The 18,382-nt window shown below is 38.4% G+C and overlaps 1 protein-coding gene across 5 annotated transcripts in view; it reads right to left on the reverse strand.

Moving 5' to 3' along the window:
* The window catches only part of caskb (calcium/calmodulin-dependent serine protein kinase b), a 142,778-nt gene that overhangs the window by 26,879 nt on the left and 97,517 nt on the right, over positions 1–18,382 (reverse strand). For all 5 annotated transcript variants that reach the window (XM_053637502.1, XM_053637501.1, XM_053637504.1 and 2 more), the window contains 7 exons: positions 17,768–17,846; positions 17,520–17,605; positions 17,275–17,343; positions 16,946–17,014; positions 3,281–3,316; positions 2,899–2,937; positions 2,141–2,337 (listed from right to left, as the gene is read on the reverse strand). In XM_053637502.1, the coding sequence (XP_053493477.1) occupies positions 2,141–2,337; positions 2,899–2,937; positions 3,281–3,316; positions 16,946–17,014; positions 17,275–17,343; positions 17,520–17,605; positions 17,768–17,846 (575 nt within the window). The remainder of the gene's footprint in view (positions 1–2,140; positions 2,338–2,898; positions 2,938–3,280; positions 3,317–16,945; positions 17,015–17,274; positions 17,344–17,519; positions 17,606–17,767; positions 17,847–18,382) is intronic.

Below are 18,382 nucleotides of genomic sequence, written 5' to 3' on the forward strand. Positions count from 1 at the left end.
AAATATCCACCTTGACAACTAAAATATCCTCCCTGTATTGGCTTAAACTCTTAACAGAACGTACACCATTAGAAAACTCACAGCAGCCATTAAAAACAGGAACAAATCATATTTAGACACTTGTTCTCCATTGCTTACATACTTGGGAGCTGATACCTCATAATAACAATCAACCTCAGAAATATTTTTTCCTTGTTAATTTAGCGATAAATGTGCAACCCGTGGTGAATTTATTTCTTATTTTGAAGCCCCCTTACCTCAAATTGTTGTATACTGTCTCCTTTCTTTTCTTTGTTTTTTTTTTTTGTCCTTTTTGTGTGTGTTTATTTTTGTTGTTGTTTTGTTTTTCCTTGTTGTTGTGTCCTCTTCTTGGTCTGTCTAACCCTTGTGTACATGTAACCCCTGTCCCCGTTACACAATAAAAAAGGAGCCTCATTTATTATTGCATAGAACAAGCTCTAAATATGTGCATAACTGTCAGTATGAATAAGGAAATTGGTATTTATCATGTGCGCATACACAGCTGTACACAGCCCACACATTCTAAATTGCTGTGTTCATGCACGGCCACTCTCATTTGCAATGAAACACCCCCAGAGGCAAACAACTTCCCCTTAAAAAAAGCCCAGTAGCATGCTTGTGGTACTACTTGGGTAATGCTTGTGAAGATGAACTTCACTTACAGTAAAGTAGAGCTACTTTTGCATGAAGTATTACTGCAGTATGAATGCACATAAGAAACATGCCATTATTTGGGTCATACTTGGTTGAAAAAATGCCAGACCCAAAACCCTAGAATTGAAAGCAATTAAAATTGCACTGGGCAAACAAAATCAATTGATGAGACACTCTTGAAGATTTGGCACATTTACTTTACATTTCGTCTGTGTCACCTGTCTGCACCTTCTGAGCACCAATGTCAATAATTATGCTGTCAAACATCTGGTGATATGATTAGCAATAAGTGAGATGGAAGTTCCTCATAATCAGTTTACCCATGGTTGCACATCATGACAATGAAGAAAAACTTGATAAATCACATTCTCTACACAAAACTATGTGCCTGCACGGTTGATAAAGATAAATGAGACCCCTGGTTCTTCAAGATCAGAGGTCAGAAACCTTTTCGACTGGCAGAGCCAAGAAAGCCAAAAAAAAGTTATGAAGATTTTTTTTCTTTAAAGAGCCAGAGAAAAATTCCTGTAATTATGTAATGTAATATAATTATTATTATAGTTATTATCTTTACTATTATTGCATAATTATCAAAAGTGGTAACATTTCATAAGGCCACACATTTTGTGTGTTTTTGACCCAACAGGCTACACTTCATCTAATAGGCCTGTAGGTGGCACTCTAACTTCATTTAACCAACTATGATGGTTTCATCAAATGGTAAATTAATACAAGATGCAGTATGTAAGTAAGAGTACACTGAATACTACTTACCATTAATGTGACCTCTACAAATGTAAATTCGCCTGTCCATTCTTACTGGAAAGTATGATACCTTTTTTCTTAGCCATTTCACCTTTGAATGAATTAGAACTATGAAATTACTGCTTCGCATCACATTGTCCAATGAAATTTGAGCTTGTTGTGCCACATCACGATTGGTGTATACATGAAAAACCAGCATCGATTATGAATTATGTAATATTTTAAAATATGTAATATGTAGAGTTTTAATTGGATTGGCACCCTAGCTATCGTGATTTGTAATTGTTTTATTTTCCCCCCGGTCTAGCCATAGGCAAATCACTGAAAGAGTCATATATGGCTCACGAACCATAGGTTCCCGACCCCTGTTCTAGATTAATAAATCCATTTAAGGTTAATTTCATAATCTGTGATTTGAAACGCAGTTTATGACAACAATAGTGGAAAGTATTAGAGAGAAGTTGACAGAGCTTGTCTGTATTAGTGCGACTTTCCATGACACTCCTTATAAGCAACAAATAGGCTTACTATAATAACCGAATCTGTGAATGTGCTTTTACATTGACATGCAAATGTCAGGCATCTTTCCTCTCTGACCTACCCCTAGTAAATTTTAATAAAAGGTAAGTATGTGAATGCTGTTTGCATAGTAGCTGTGTGCTCATACAAATAGTCACACATCACAAGTATAAGAACTCACCACTCTTGAAGCTCAGGAGAGGGAATGAGTCCAGCTGTACCATTCTTCATGTTCTCCAGCTTGCCCTGCCACCAGTTGTGGTCATCTTTACTGATGATCTGGATTATGTCTCCAACCCGGAAGCGAACACCCGCTTCTTTACATGGGATGAGGTCATCTTTGGCGGGATCATACTCAAACTGTGCACGTACGAAAATCTGAGGACAAAAGTTGACATTTTAACAGTCAGGCTGTTAACTGATATAAAAATGTTAGAAGAGAGGAAAGGAGAACAGAACAATAGGCAGAGGTAAAAAGCACATGACATTAAACAGAACAGAAAAAGCAAAGATAAAAAGTGTCTTGTTGAATCTGACTGATGGATGGTTGCAACAGATAGGGACCATAGCCACTAAAACAAAGGTTATGACACCATGTTGTCACACACACATGCACCTGCACACATCCTCTATAACCAGGCCAATGCCCCAGACCAAAGGCATATGCCTGTATCATACTGATTGTGAGATCTACCATACCACTTTGGCAGCAGGGGGTGGGAAACAAAATGGGCAAGGGACCATTTCTTGTTATAGGGGACTATAAAATACAATAATAAGCTACACACATAGAAGTGAAACCTTAGGAAACAGCTCTGTTGCAACTGGAGGCAACAAAAGCAATGAAATGGTTAAGGCCAACAGGAAGAGATGGAGTTTAATGTATTAACATCAAGTGTGAAAGACAACGGTAATCAGATCTCCTCTGAAGATACATACCTTCATGGACATTTTATCCTTGATTGCAGGTCTGGAGATCTAAGGTTTCAAAGTATCATGCACATACACACATGCGCGCGCACACACACACACACACACACACACACACACAGTATAACAAAGCTGACACTGACTGGACTCAAAGAACACTAGGTCCTATGTGTGCTAGATAAAAGAGACCACCCCATCAAGATTAGGCCTGGAGTTAGACTTATTAGTTAACCTCACTATCTGAAGCTGAACTTTTACTAGTATCATCACACATGTGAGCTTGGGTGAACACACTGATTCCATAAACCCAAATACACTCAGGTGTTCAGGTGAAGTGTAGCTGAAAGAGCAACCAATGTTGTAAACCAAGGGTCATTTTAAAGATGCTCACCTGTCGTCCTTTGGGTTGGATAGTTGCTGGCAAGTCCTAAAAATAACATTACCATCCATTAGTACACTAGTAATCTAGTAATAGTAAATGTATGCTAGGAATGACTGGTTCACTAATTCTAACTATAAATAAGTTACAAATCTACAGAATATACAGTGGGATTGGAACGTATTTAGAAATGATTTCAATCTTTTCAGTTTATTGTGTTGTACAGTGCAGTGAAAAACTATTTGCCCTGATTTGTTCTGTTTTTGTGTATATCTCATTAAATTGTTTCAGAAATTAAAACTAAATCTAAAATAAAACAAAGGCAACCTGAGTAAACACAAAATACAGTTTTTAAATGAGTTATTTATTGAAGCAAAAAAGTTATCTAATACAAACTGGGCCTGTGTGAAAATGTATTTTCCCCCATAGTTACTAATTCCCCAAATCTATGAAACTGCATTCATATTGAGGTTCAGCTGGACTAGACACAACCAGGTCTGATTACTGCCAGCCATGTTCAGTCATATCAACACTTAAATAGAACTTTTTCAATAGCATGAAGCTGGGTAAAAGGTCTTACCCAGTAACACACTATGCCAAAACTGAAAAAAATTCCAGAAATGATGAGGAAGAAGGTGATTGAAATACATCAGTCTCGGAAGGGTTACAAAGGCTCTTGGACACCAAAGAACCACAGTGAGTGCTATTATCTCCAAATGGATAAACTCGGCACAGTAGTGAACCTTCCGAGAAGTTGCTAACCTTCCAAAATTATTCCAAGAGCTCAGCAACTACTCATCCAGGAAGTCACAAAAGAGCCAAGGACAACATCAAAGCACCTACAGGCCTCTCTTACATCACTGTTCATGACTTCACTATCAAAAATGGCATCATGGAAGAGTGGCGAGGCGAAAACCCATTGCTAATCCAGATGAACATTAAGCCTCATTTAGATTTAGCCAAAACACTCCCTGATGATCCTCAAACCTTTTGGGAGAATGTTCTATGACTTGAGGAGTTGAAAGTGGAACTGTTTGGAAGACAGGTGTCCTGTTACATCTGGCGTAATCCAAATACAGAATTCCACAAAAAGAGCATACCTACGGTCAAGCATGGTGGAGGTGGTGTGATGCTGTGGGGATGCTTTGCTGCTTCAGGGCCTGGGCAACTTGCAGTAATTGAGGGAAACATGAATTCTGCTCTTTACCAGAAAATCCTAAACGAGAATGTCCTGTCTTCAGTCCGTAAGTTGAAACTCAAGCACAACTGGATTACTATGCAAGACAACGATCCAATGCATAGGAGTAAGTCCTAGTCCTAGTGAAAGACTGATCTCCAGTTATTGGAAGCTTTTGGTTGCAGTTAGTGCTGCTAAAGGTGGCACAAGCAGATTTTAAGTTTAAGATGGCAATTAGTTTTTCACATTGGTAATCAGTGTTGGATAACTTTTTTTGCTTCATAAAAATAAAAAACAAAAACTGTATTGTGTGTTTACTCAGGTTGCCTTTGTTTTATGTTGTATTTCATTTGAAGATCTAAAACTATTTAGTATGAGATATACAGAAAAACCTGAAGATATCAGGGCAAATACTTTTTCACAGGACTGTAGATTTAATTTAACATGTTTTAAATATATTTTTGGCCCATCCAATAATCCATAATGATAAAGCAAAAACATGTTCTTTAAAGTTTCTTGCAAATTTCTTAAAAATCAAAAACTGAAATATCTCATTTAGCATTCAGATCCTTTGCTAAGACACTCTACATTGAGCTAAGGTCCATCCTGTTTGCTTTGATTTCCTTGTGATGTCTCAAGTTGACTGGACTGGAGTCCACCACTGTCAAATTCAATTAATTGTACATGATTTGTAAAAGCACACAGCTGTGTGTATAAGGTCCCAATTAACAATTAACAGTGAATGTCAGAAAAAAAAACATTAAGTCCAATGAACTCTCCATAGACCTCCGCAATCAAACTGTGTCGAGAAATACAGTACTGTGCAAAAATCTTAGACACCATATTGTTTTTAAAAATTAATTTTGTCTCAGATGTTTATTTGATTAGATTATTTAGACTGACACTATTTATTTTTTTTAAAAAATGACAATGTCAACAAAAAAAATGTACATATTACATAATAGACAACTTTTCAGACATAATGAAGGCTGTCGAGGTTTACTTGCAAAAACAAGCAAGTGTGATAGTCAAAGTCTCCAGAAGAACTGTGGCAGGTTTTCCAAGATGCTTAAAAAACTTACCAGACAATTTGTGTACTTGAGACTACTGATACATTTTTAAAGACAAATAGTTTATTATGATACTTTATTGCTGTTTGCCGCTCTTTATAGTAGTTTTTTGGTAACACTTTATTTTAATTAAAACACATTAGGGGTTAATTAAGGTTGTTGCTTGTTCAGTAAAGCCAAAACTAGACACTTGTAAATGGTTTACTCACGATGAATTACACAAGTGGCTCAGTGATTCTCGAACTTTTTTCAGAGCCCTAGCTCATTCCGACTATTCTGATATACACACACATACACACCGATCAGCCATAACATTAAAACCACCTGCCTAATATTGTGCAGGTCCCCCTTGTGCCGCCAAAACATCTCTGAAGGTGTGCTGTGGTATCTGGCACCAAGACATTAGCAGCAGATCCTTTAAGTCCTGTAAGTTGCGAGGTGGGGCCTCCATGGATCGGACTTGTTTGTCCAGCAAATCCCACAGATGCTCGATCAGATTGAGATCTGGAAAATTTGGAGGCCAAGTCAACACCTTGAACTCTATGTCATGTTCCTCAAACTGTTCCTGAACAATTTTTGCAGTGCGGCAGAGTGCAGTATCCTGTTGAAACAGGCCACTGCCATTAGGGAATACCGTTGCAATGAAAGACAAACTTGGTCTGCAACAATGTTTAGGTAGGTGCTACATGCAGAGCTTTATTTATGTAGTGCTTTTCTAGGCACTCGAAGCGCTTTACGTTGTATGGGGGGGAATCTGCTCAACCACCATCAGTGTGTAGCATCCACTTGGATGATGCGATGGCATCCATAGTGTGCCAGAACACCAACCACACACCAGCTATTGGTGAAGAGGAGAGGAGAGTAATGTAGCCAATTCTGGGATGGAAATTATTCGGGGGCCATGATAGATAAGGGCAAATAGGTTTTTTTAATGACCACAGAGTGTCAGGACCTCGGTTTAACTTCTCATCCGAAAGACACTGCTGTTTTTACAGTATAGTGTCCCTGTCATTATTCTGGGGCATTGGGACCCACATGGATCATATGGTGAGCCACCACTTCCAGCAGCAACATTAGTTTTCCCCAGGAGGTCTCCCATCCAGGTACTGGCCAGGCTCAAGCCTCCTTAGCTTTGATAGGAAACCAGGTGAGAGCTGCAGGGTGATATGGTTCTGGAGCCTTTTTATGTGGATCTGCCACCTATGCAGCTGGATGTTTAAAGTCTCACGCAGCAATATTATAAAAAAAAATAGTTTAAGTTTGTAATTCACCAAAAGTAAAACAGAACAACAAAAAACTACCATAAAAATGCTAATCTTACATTACCAGTGCTCAAATATTGCTAATAGCCAATCAATAGCCTCTTTCACGTAATCATTTCAAGTTCAAATTCACCTGAATTTGTTGTCTCAAAGCGAAGCCTACAGTCACATAGAATGGACTTTAGAGTGTGTTATTGCAAAAAGAAAGCAGTTATCATTAACAGCATTGTTTAAAATCACAAATAACGACAGTGAGAAAATGGAGCAAAAAAAGGTAAGAGTCCAAGACAATAAGTGGCAGCAGGTCACGGATTAAGCAGTTTGGCGACCATTCCCATGACTAGCAGTGATAATGCTAGCCTGCTTGTGGAAGATTTTTTAGAAACGCTTACGAGGCTAAACATTGTCAACCTGCACATGGCTTTGAAAGTGAGACTGACTGCCCAGAATTAAATGGAGTTAACAACCAACATACAGTCATTCTGGCTTTTATGGTGTACAGAGAGTTAAATACACAAAAAGGTCCAGAAGAACTGAGGCAGTTGCTGTCTACTGTGAATACCATACCAATCTCAAGTTTCTCCAAAATTAATCTAATTTGTAGCTTGCATCTCTTCTCATCCCCACCATCTCATCTCTGATTTTTTTTTTTTTTTTTTAACATTGTGGGTCCACTGCTTACAAAGTTCAATCCCAAGCCATGTGTGCACCAATGGATACATAAGGGGCACAGGGAGGAGTAGAAGGACACTGACATGACAGCTTTGTGGAATATTTTGTGATAGGTAAGATGCCTTTTTTCTTTATTATGTTGTATAGTTAATGTTAGTTTATTTTAAGTAGGCCTACTCTATGAAATGTACCTATTGAAGTGACAGCACAGTTGGCCTACAGTGTTTCTGTTTTGATAAGCTAATAAAATGTGCAATCCATAAATGTTTCCCTTTATACTGAGAATACTCACTGCTATAAACTCGTTATATCACTGTACCAGTGTGATCAATTACATTGGCCTACCTATCAGCACTGAATATCGTTGGCTATGTGAGATTCTAGAAGCACTTTTAAGTGTCTGTAAGTTCGAGGATGGGGATTTTTCGCGTGCCTCCTGACCTGCCGGATCACTACTCTCTTATTGTTCCAGGACCTGCCGATTTACAAATTAAACACTGGGTACATGTCAAAATAACATGCACATGCAACCCAGGACCCAAGGTTTCCCAGCAGAACATTGCCCAGAGTATCACACTGTATCGTACTGCTTGCCTTCTTCCCACAGTGAATCTAGTGCCATCTCTTCCCCAGGAAAGCGATGCACACACACCCGGCCAACCACATCATGTAAAAGAAAACATGATCAATGAGCCTTGGGTGCCCATGACCCTGCTGCCGGTTCATGTGTTGTCCTTCCTTGAAACACTTTTTTGAACCACATTTGGTAGGTACTAACCACTGCATACCGGAAACACCCCACAATACCGGTCATTTTGGAGATGCTGTGACCCAGTCGTCTAGCCATCACAATTTGGCCCTTGTTAAAGTCACTCAGATTCTTACGTTTGCCCATTTTTCCTGTTTCCAACACATTAACTTTGAAAACTGACTGTTGACACTTGCTGCCTAATATATCCCACCCCTTGGCAGGTGCCACTGTAATTAGAATCAATGCTATTCACTTTACCAGTCAGTGGTTTTAATGTTATGGCTGATCTGTGTATATATACACTGTATATATATTCTCGTCAAAGTGACTGTGACTGACTCCCTGTTCTCCAGAAACAATGTCTACACTATCAGTTTCTAGTTCATGATTCACACTGGCCATGACTTTTTAAGCTGCCATTTTATCTCTTGTCCACTGTGCTAGCCAATGACCACCAGTAGATCTTCTGAAATACTCAAACCAGCCCATCTGGTACCAACAGCCATGCCACGGTCAAACTTACTGAGATCACATTTTCCCCCATTCTGATGTGAACATTACCCAAAGCTCCTGGCCTGCATCTGCATGATTTTATGTATTGTACTGCTGCCACACGCCTAGCTGATTAGATAACTGCACGCATAAGTAAGTGTACAGGTGTTCATAATAAAGTATATACTTGTGGAAGTGGGGGAGTGGTTGAGCGCCGGTTTGTAAGGGCGGAGCTGGAGAAGATGAGCGGTAAGGATTGCACACCTGCAGGAAATCTTGCTAACAAGTGTTCTATGTTTCAGTGAATGGTGATGAGGATAAAGAGGGGAGAGATGGGCACCTCGTGACAGAGAGAGCCGACCAGCACAGAGCCATGTGTGTGTTTAATCCACTGAAAAGTGAAAGGAAAAATAAAGAGAATAAAGAACCCTTTGAATTGTCCTCAGCCTGCATCCCACTTCTGCATTTCTGACCCAGCCCAGGTGAAATGGTACACTGGTGCCTAAATCCGGGATTTGAGGAAAAGCCACCATCATGGAGTCCTCACCACTGGCCAAGATTGCCAGGCCATGTGTGATCACACAGTGTACTGCAGGCACAGATCAAAACTTACGATAAACCTAATTTAAACAAGTTTCTAATTACAAGTTTATGTAAAATATAAAGTGAGCATGATAGAGTCTGGTAGTACAGGTACAATAACTACAGTATTTAAATTAACGTGGTATTGTATGTGTGCTATGATAGTGCAGCTGTAACATGCAGGCTTTCTACGGCAGCGACCGAGTTTCGAGCCTCAGCTCAATGAAGATTTTTTTAAATGGGCGGGGGGGGGGGGTTTCGCTGAAGAAAGTTTGTCGAAGTAACATTGAATGAATCAACAACACTAACTGGAGGCCCATGCCAATTTGAAAGATTCAGGTGATGGACTACTAGCAAGTTATTGTCATTCATTCGTATAATTCCAACAATTATGACTTTTTTTTCACTATTTAGCTGTCTTTTTATTTTAAGGATCATATATTTTTTAAAAATGTGTGAAGTTTGTGATTTTTAGGTTATTCGTCATTTAGTACAGTTTCTGACCATCAAATCAAAACAGACTTGTGATTTGATGACACAATGTTTCCTTATTTATTAAGAAACTGAAGTAACTAAATACAAAAATGATACTTTAAATTTTACTTCTGACAGAGTACTTTTAGTTGATGGATGCCCCATATATTTTTTTGATGAGCTGCAGAGATATTCAAGACAACCATATTATATATTTTTTTATTTAATATATAAAATTGTTTTATTCACAAGTGCCATGTTTGTGATTTTTTTTCGTTATGTAGAATATTTAGATCAAGCACTGTTCAGAAATAGGTGAAGTTGTATAGCCTACCATTTAATTTTCCAGTTTAAATTTTATTTAACTGTAGATCAAAAAATAAAGGAATGCTTTGTAACATTATTTTACAGAAATCACTGCCTTTTCCAAATGCAGTTTGACTTTTTCCATCTTCAGAACATTGAACATTGTTCATGCTAGGGGGAAAAAATATGTTAGTATATTGTTTGTAATCTTATAATGGGTTTTATTTAGCAACTGATAATTTCTTACTGACCTATTTCACTGTCCCAACAGTTACAGTTGTGACCAAAAAAAATTTTTAAGTCAGTGAAAGTACCACTAACTTTTTTAAAACCTTTTTTAAGAAAAGGAATGCAGTTTGTTTAATTGGGCAATCCAGGGAGTAAAATACATATGCTCACTTACTGTAGCTTGAGTAGCTTTAGATTCACATGCAAATGTACTGGGCGATTAATAAGCAATTAACATCTTTAAGTAATCTTATCATCTTTTGGCTCAGTTCGAATACTGGAGGCGATAGTGGAATGGGTCCAGTGCCACTGTCCAGCGTCTCTAGACAAGCAGGTCCAAGGACCACTTGGTGGCATATCGGGGGCAGACAAGCCTCTCCCTTCTCTCTCTCTTGCTCTCATACTTCCCATCCTCCTCACCCTTCCCCCGTCCATGCACCACTGAAATGGGGGCCAATCCCCCCCAAAACCAGCTGCCCGAACACATGCTTTCCCTCCCCATCCCTCTGTGTGTGTGTGTGTCTCTTCCCGCTGAGTGTTCAAGGGGGTACATGTCACAGGTGTCAGCTTGTGAATCCACCAGCCACCCCAAAAGCGCTATTGTACCACTTACCATTAATTCAGGTCCCCTTTGAAAAAATAGAATGGACTGCACAAGGGCATTGTTTTCTGTTAGTTTTCGTGGACTACACAGTGTGATACCTGACTATGAGTTAAGGTGAACTAATAGAGGCAGGTTTACCGCCTCAAACCATGGAGGGCAGTGCTTCCCATGGCTTTGGCGATGTCCGTTCTGGAAAGGGAGGAGCTAGGACTGGAGGTAAATCTAAAAACAGTGGCTCAATCCAACCTGGTCCCTTATGGACACCTAATATATATATATATATATATATATATATATATATATATATATATATACACACACACACACACACACACACACATAGTATCTCACAAAAGTGAGTACACCCCTCACATTTTTGTAAATGTTTGATTATATCTTTATATGCGACAACCCAGAAGAAATGACACTTTGCTACAATGTAAAGTAGTGAGTGTACAGCTTGTGTAACAGTGTAAATTTGCTGTCCCCTCAAAATAACTCAACACACAGCCATTAATGTCTAAACCGCTGGCAACAAAAGTGAGTACACCCCTAAGTGAAAATGTCCAAATTGGGCCTTTTGTTGCCAGCGGTTTAGACATTAATGGCTGTGTTGACTTATTTTGAGGGGACAGCAAATTTACACTGTTACACGAGCTGTACACTCACTACTTTACATTGTAGCAAAGTGTCATTTCTTCAGTGTTGTCACATGAAAAGATGTCATCAAATATTTACAAAAAATGTGAGGGGTGTACTCACTTCTGTGAGATACTGTTTATATATATATATATATATATAACATTTTATTTTTATCCTGTTCCTACCTAGTCATGACCAAGTTTCTAGTTGTGCTGGGTTTCAAATTTTGTTGTGCTGGTTTCTAGTTGTGCTGGTTGAAAACCCATGAACCACAGATCTTCTGGGCACAGAGAGAAATCACCTACTGTTCCTCATCTTATTGCACTTACTGGCTCCAAATCCCTGCTCTCCATCAGTTGAAAGTCTTGAGGCTAACTCCCAGGTGGAAATTCCTTCAGAGCACTAGGACTTAAAGCAAATATTCAGCAAGAATTAGGCCAGCGGCCTTCCTCCTCACCATTCCAATGACTGCGCTATAGAGCTCATAGCAGATGCTATGCCCCTTCACAACCATATCTACCCCTTTTCCACTAAAGAAAGCCAAGTTATGGATGAGTACATTGTAGAGGCCCTGAAAAAAGCGTTGACAGGCAATTATTGTAATCCACTCTCCTTGGTCCCAGAAGCACTGGAACAGCTTTGGGTGGCCAAGATTTTCACTAAGCTCGATTTGTGCAGTGTTTTTTAATAATAATAATAATAATAATAATAATAATAATTAAAGCTGCAAGCAGCATTAAAAGGGGCCAAGCACAAAAGGCACAGCAAGCACAATGCAGAGCCTGAAAAACACGAACAGGAGAAATAGAATGTACATGAATGAATAAAAGATAGGTTCATAAGCACAGCTGAGAATAAGATTGAGCAGGAAATGAACAGAACAGATGTATTTATGTGCATGCCAAGAGGTTGAAAGGTTAGTGCAATGCTGAGCCACAAAAGTCAGGAACCAAATGACACAAAATTAAAGCTACTTTTAAGAACTGGCACCAGACAGGAATTGAACCCAGGACCTTTAGAACTGAAGCTTGTTGTTTATCACAGTGTGCCACACAGAGAACACACGCTGGTCATGTGGTTGAGGAGAGGTTCCAAGGTGAGAATGAGCACAAAAGAATCATTAGTTAGATTGTTAACAGATAATGTTTCATAACTTTTGAACAAATATGAATATCAAAATTCTGTTCAGTCATTTTTGTGCACTGATCATCTGAACCAATTTTGGTAAGTTTTTAAAAAAAAATTTTTTACAAAAGACCTTATATCTCTAGAACACTAGGTGGCGCTGCGCTAGGTGTTAGAACAATAGGTCGCACTTGTTTGTTCATAGCGGACATGTTATGAATGATCCCTATGAAATCTTGTGCTGATATGTTAGATATTTTAAAAGATATTGCAATATATGACAACTTCAAAATGGTGGACATGCGCTAGGGATGTCACGAGAACCGATACTTCGGTACCAAGTCGGTACCAAGATTCTTAAAACGTGACGGTACTTGTTTTTCTGCAGTAGCATTAGTACCGTTTGTAAGGAAAGTACCGAAAGTACCGAGGTTGAAATTCTTCCGGACCTGGAGGGGGCAATAAATACGCGTAAGTATTTTAGTCGGTCCACAAGTGGTGAAGAAGAAGAGGAACGCCTACAAGCACACAGGAAAAACTACAGAAGTTTAGCTTAGCTTAACAAGTTTAGCTCCGCCCCGACTCGTTGAGAGGAAAGCTAGTATCGGTTTCCGGTGTGCAACCAATGCTATCGTTCATTTCAAACAAAGCAAGGAAACACCTGGAATTTTGGCGAAGCACCTGAAAGACGGTCCTATAATATATTTGTGGCCGTGAAACCAGCTAACATTATGCTACATGTGATGTTTGCGATAGCCAGTTATTTGTTAACGACGCTAACGCATTGCAATGTTATAAACTACCTCCGAATGGTCCACCATGCATCGCCATTCAGCCCGTGTCCTGTCAGCAACATGTAGCCTAATGTCACTAATAATTATACAAATGTTCATGCTTTTAATAAATCGTTTTGGCCTGCCACCGTATCAGTGAATTTAAACTAATACTTGCATTCAGAGTATAAGATGTGTGTGTGTGTGTGTGTGTGTGAGCACACGCGTTTAAGAGTGCACCTCCGGAGACTCATTGTCAGACAGTGTTTGATAACTAAAATACTCTCCCTTTCTCTCCCCCTCCCTCTCTCTCTCTTTGCCAGTATCAGCCAGAGGAGGATGTCCTCCAGGAGAGTTTTTTAATTTTATTTTTTTAATTTTATTTTTATACCACACCATGGTACTGACTTTGGTATCGAGTATCGTGTACTTTTGGTGGTATCGGTATCGACTACTAGATTTTTGGTATTGTGACATCCCTAACAGGCACCAAGTCCAATCCTAGAAAAACTGGTATCACCGGATTCACAATGACCAGTTTAATCCATAGAAAATCATAATTTTCTGAAAAAGTATTAAAGTTATAAGCAGAAAAATAAATTTTTCAAATCTCATGACCTGTAGGTGGCGCTGTTCTCAAATTCGGCATCGATCCCCAGATCATGGTGCTGATGAAGGCTTCCAAGTTTCGTTACGATTGATCAGAGTATGGCCGAGATACAGCCTCTGATCCAATTTTGGATCAACATTATTAAATTTGCAACTTCTGTTTAGAACATAAGTTCTGTTCAGTCATTTTTGTGTGGTTCTGTCCAATGATCATCTGAGCCAATTTTGGTAAGAATTGGACAATTGGAGTCTTACTGGAAGATACGGATTGTGATCAACATGAGGAGAGTAATCTGAAGAACTAAATGTCTTTTCTCTAGGCCAAAGTGTTCAACAATTATAACCATTTGAATAGTGAATATTTAACTAGTGGTGGCGCTATAGAGTTGGTCATAGAGGGCCCATAATTGGTAGAGATTCTATTCATGGTCATATCTATGAGCGTGCCAAATTTCATAATTTTCCTACTTACAGTTCATAGGGCTGCCGCCATAGACTCCCTGTGGGGAAAAATAATAAGAAGAAAACTAACGGATACAATAGGTGCCTATGGACCTTCGGTGCTTGGCTCCTAATAATAAGAAAACTAACGGATACAATAGGTGTCTACACACCTTTGATGCTTGGCCCTAATAATAATAATAATAATGTGTAAATTGCTGTTTCCTTGGAAACCTGTTCAATGTCTGGTTGTTAGTACACCAGTGGTTTCTTTCTTTTTCAGAACATTTTAAATTGTTGTATCGGCAATGCCCAATGCTTGTACAATGGCTCTTATCAATTTTCGCTCTTTTCTCAGCTATAAAAAGGCTTGCTTTTCTCCCATAGACAGCTCCCATAGACATAGACAGTTCATTCTTTTAAACAACAAATGCAGCCTTCACAGGCAAAACCCAGGACTCAAACCAAGAGGAGACATTCAGAGTTATTAATTGTTTAATCAATCGATCTAACAGGGCATACCTGGGCAACAAGGAACACCTGTCAGTCCCATGTTACAATATTTTTGACCCCTTGAAAAATGGGTGGGTTCAAACAAAAGGTACCATGCTGTAAGTTGTTCAGATGTACAACACATCTAGATATAAAAATTAGGAAATGAAATCATCTCATATTCATCTTATGATCTCAAACCAAAATGTCAGTTCCAAACCCAAATCCAAGTGTGCAATTCTTGTACTTACCCTAGAAGACTCAAAGCTGCAACTGCTTCCAAAGGTGCTTCTACAAACCACGAATCACTACAAAATACTACAACCCTAATTCCAAAAAAAGTTGGGATGATGGGTAAAATGTAAATAAAAACAGAATGCAATGATTTGCAAATCTCACAAAACAATGTTATTCACAACAGAACATAGAAAACATATCAAATGTTTAAACTGAGTAAGTCTCAAAAATGTTGGGACAAGGCAAAAAAAGTCTGGAAAAGTAAGTGTTACTAAAAAGAAACAGCTGGAGGTTAATTGGCAACAGGTCAGTAACATGATTGGGTATAAAAGAGTATCTTAGAGAAGCAGAGTCTTTCAGAAGTAAAGATGGGCAGAGGTTCGCCAATCTGCAAAAAACTGTGTCTATAATTTGTGGAACAATTTCTCAATAATGTTCCTCAACATAAAATTGCAAAGACTATGAATATCTCATCATCTACAGGACATAATATCATCAAAAGATTCCAAGAATCTGGAGAAATCTCTGTGTGCAAGGGACAAGATTGAAAATCAATACTGCATGCCTGTGATTTTAATCTGGATAGAAGCGTATGTTGCTCTAAAACCTGTGGGGGTCAGCCTGTCAGTGCTCAGACCATACTGCACACTGCATCATATTGGTCTGGTTTTTCTGCCCGGAGACTTATATTTGCTGATTCATCTTCAGATTTCAGGCGTCTCCCATAGCATGAAGTTGGTTAAAAGGTCTTATCAGTAACACTGATTTGCTTGTATCTTTCTCATTTGTAAGTCGCTTTGGATAAAAGCGTCTGCTAAGTGAATAAATGTAAATGTAAGCACACTATGCTGAAATCTAAAGAAAAAAATAATATTTTACAGTGATCATATCACTGTTCAAATTCAGAGCAAGAGAGGGAAGCGTGCCAAGAGCAACTACAGCTCAGGAATAAAATGTGGATAAATAAAAAGGCAATAAAAGTTGAAATATGTAATAAATGCTAAATGACCTAACTCCTTCCATAAAGAATGATTAACCAGTTGTAGCTTAGCAACTGTAACCAGGCGCAGACACCTTTTGAAAAGCTCAGGTTTTAGAGCAACATACGCTTCCATCCAGATTCCATCCCATCTTTACCTTTGAGAGACTCTGTGTCTCTAAGATACTCTTTTTATACCAAATCATGTTACTGCCCTGTTGCCACTTAGCCTAATTAATTCCTCCAGCTGTTTCTTTTTAGTAACACTTACTTTTCCAGTCTTTTGTTGCCCCGTCCCAACTTTCCTCGTCCCCGACGTGTTGCGGCCATCAAATTGAAAATTTGCTTATTTTTTTTCCTTAAAATGATACATTTCCTTGGTTTAAACATTTGATATATTTTCTATGTTCTATTGTGAATAACATATTAGTTTGTGAGATTTGCAAATCATTGCATTCTGTTTTTATTTACATTTTACACAGCGTCCCAACTTTTTTTGGAATTGGGGTTGTAAATCTAATTTATAGATTTAAATTTTAGATTTTTAATCAATTTTGCAAAAATGTCTAGAAACTTGTTTTTGTTTGTTGCTATAGATTATTGTGTGTAGCTACATGGGGAAAAAGTCGATTTAATCCATTTTAAATTAAACCTATAACACAAAGTGTGCAAAAAAAACCTGAAGGGGTCTGAATACATCCAAACCCACTGTATACTCCATAACAATCAAACTGAAACAGAACTCTAAATAAATCACTTGCCAAAATGGAGCTGGTGACACTGGCATGACCGTTGGCAGGAGAATGTCTGGTCAGGTCTGGCAAGTCCTTCTGTACGAGGATAAAGTATTTATCAATATGGCAAATGAAAAATATAGACAATTATTAAACTGTCTAGAAGAGAGACAAGAGAGGCATATAGGGTACTCCATATTATTAACTATTATGATTCATTGTACGTAGCTTAGAGAATGATGAAGGTGTGACTACAATTTTTTTTTATGACTACAAAGTGGTGTGACCCCCATGATGATGATGATGATGATGATGATTATTATTATTATTGTTGTTATTATTATAGGGACACTTACATCACAAGACAGGGACTGGCTGCGATAACTTGGTACAATCTTGAATGTGATACTCCCACGCATCTCCCTCTGTGTATTATGAAAAAATGTTTTGTAAGGTTCAGGTCCTTTCCACTTGCTCTTAAACGCTAGAGTAAGTAAGAGCAACAATCGAGCCATCTTCATATTAATTCTTAATCAAAGGTAAATCTGCATAAAGCAGTCTACCCATGGCCATATTTTTGCTGAGTATGTTTCCCACCTACCAACATTTTTTGAAGCTGCTCCACCGTCTGATTGGCTACACTGATGCCATTAATCTCACGAATTTCATCACCCACGTGCAGCGTTCCTGTAAATGACATATGCAATAAACATAAATCCAGATTCTGTTCCAATGATGTGCAAACTGAAAAATCGATTATCATAAAGCAGAAAGTGTAGTTATAAACAAACACCAAGCCCTCAAATAGTAGCCTCCATTGTGTGGAACAGTAATGACAGACAGCAGTACCTTGTCTGTGGATCATTCCTCCATGCATAATACGAGCTACAATGCAGTGGTTCAGATCATTCATCTTTAGAGTGATGCCCTGTAAAAAAGAAAGAAAAAACGTAATTTTTTGTTTAGGGCAAATTAGAGCAAAAAATAAAGTCACACAACAATATAATAAGGTCCAACATGTGTTAGCCTGCTTATACCACAGTGGTTTGCCAACAATTACAATATTTCATTTATTAATGAATGACACTTTGCTCATTTTAACAGTTTATAGTTAGATTTAATGTTGTGGAACAGTTCCTGTTCTCACTTACATTATACACACACACACGTTTTACACACAGGTGAGTACCTTCAATTTACAATGACCTTTAGCTAATTAAGGTCATGCCCACACCACACCTTACTGCCATTTTACATCATTTGCACTAGATCACTCAATGCTACATTGCTATTTGCACTTCTCATTAGATGCTAACTGCATTTCATTGGATTTGTATTTGTACTCTGCATATTGACAATAAATTATCTAATCTTAAACCTAAAGGCCTCATCATACTTCATGCAGAGATGATGTCATGTTGTTCCTGGCTTCCATGAACAAGACATCATGCTTAGGCTTTGGTT

Source organism: Ictalurus furcatus, chromosome 12 (genome assembly GCF_023375685.1).
Source record: "Ictalurus furcatus strain D&B chromosome 12, Billie_1.0, whole genome shotgun sequence".
NCBI lineage: Eukaryota > Metazoa > Chordata > Actinopteri > Siluriformes > Ictaluridae > Ictalurus > Ictalurus furcatus.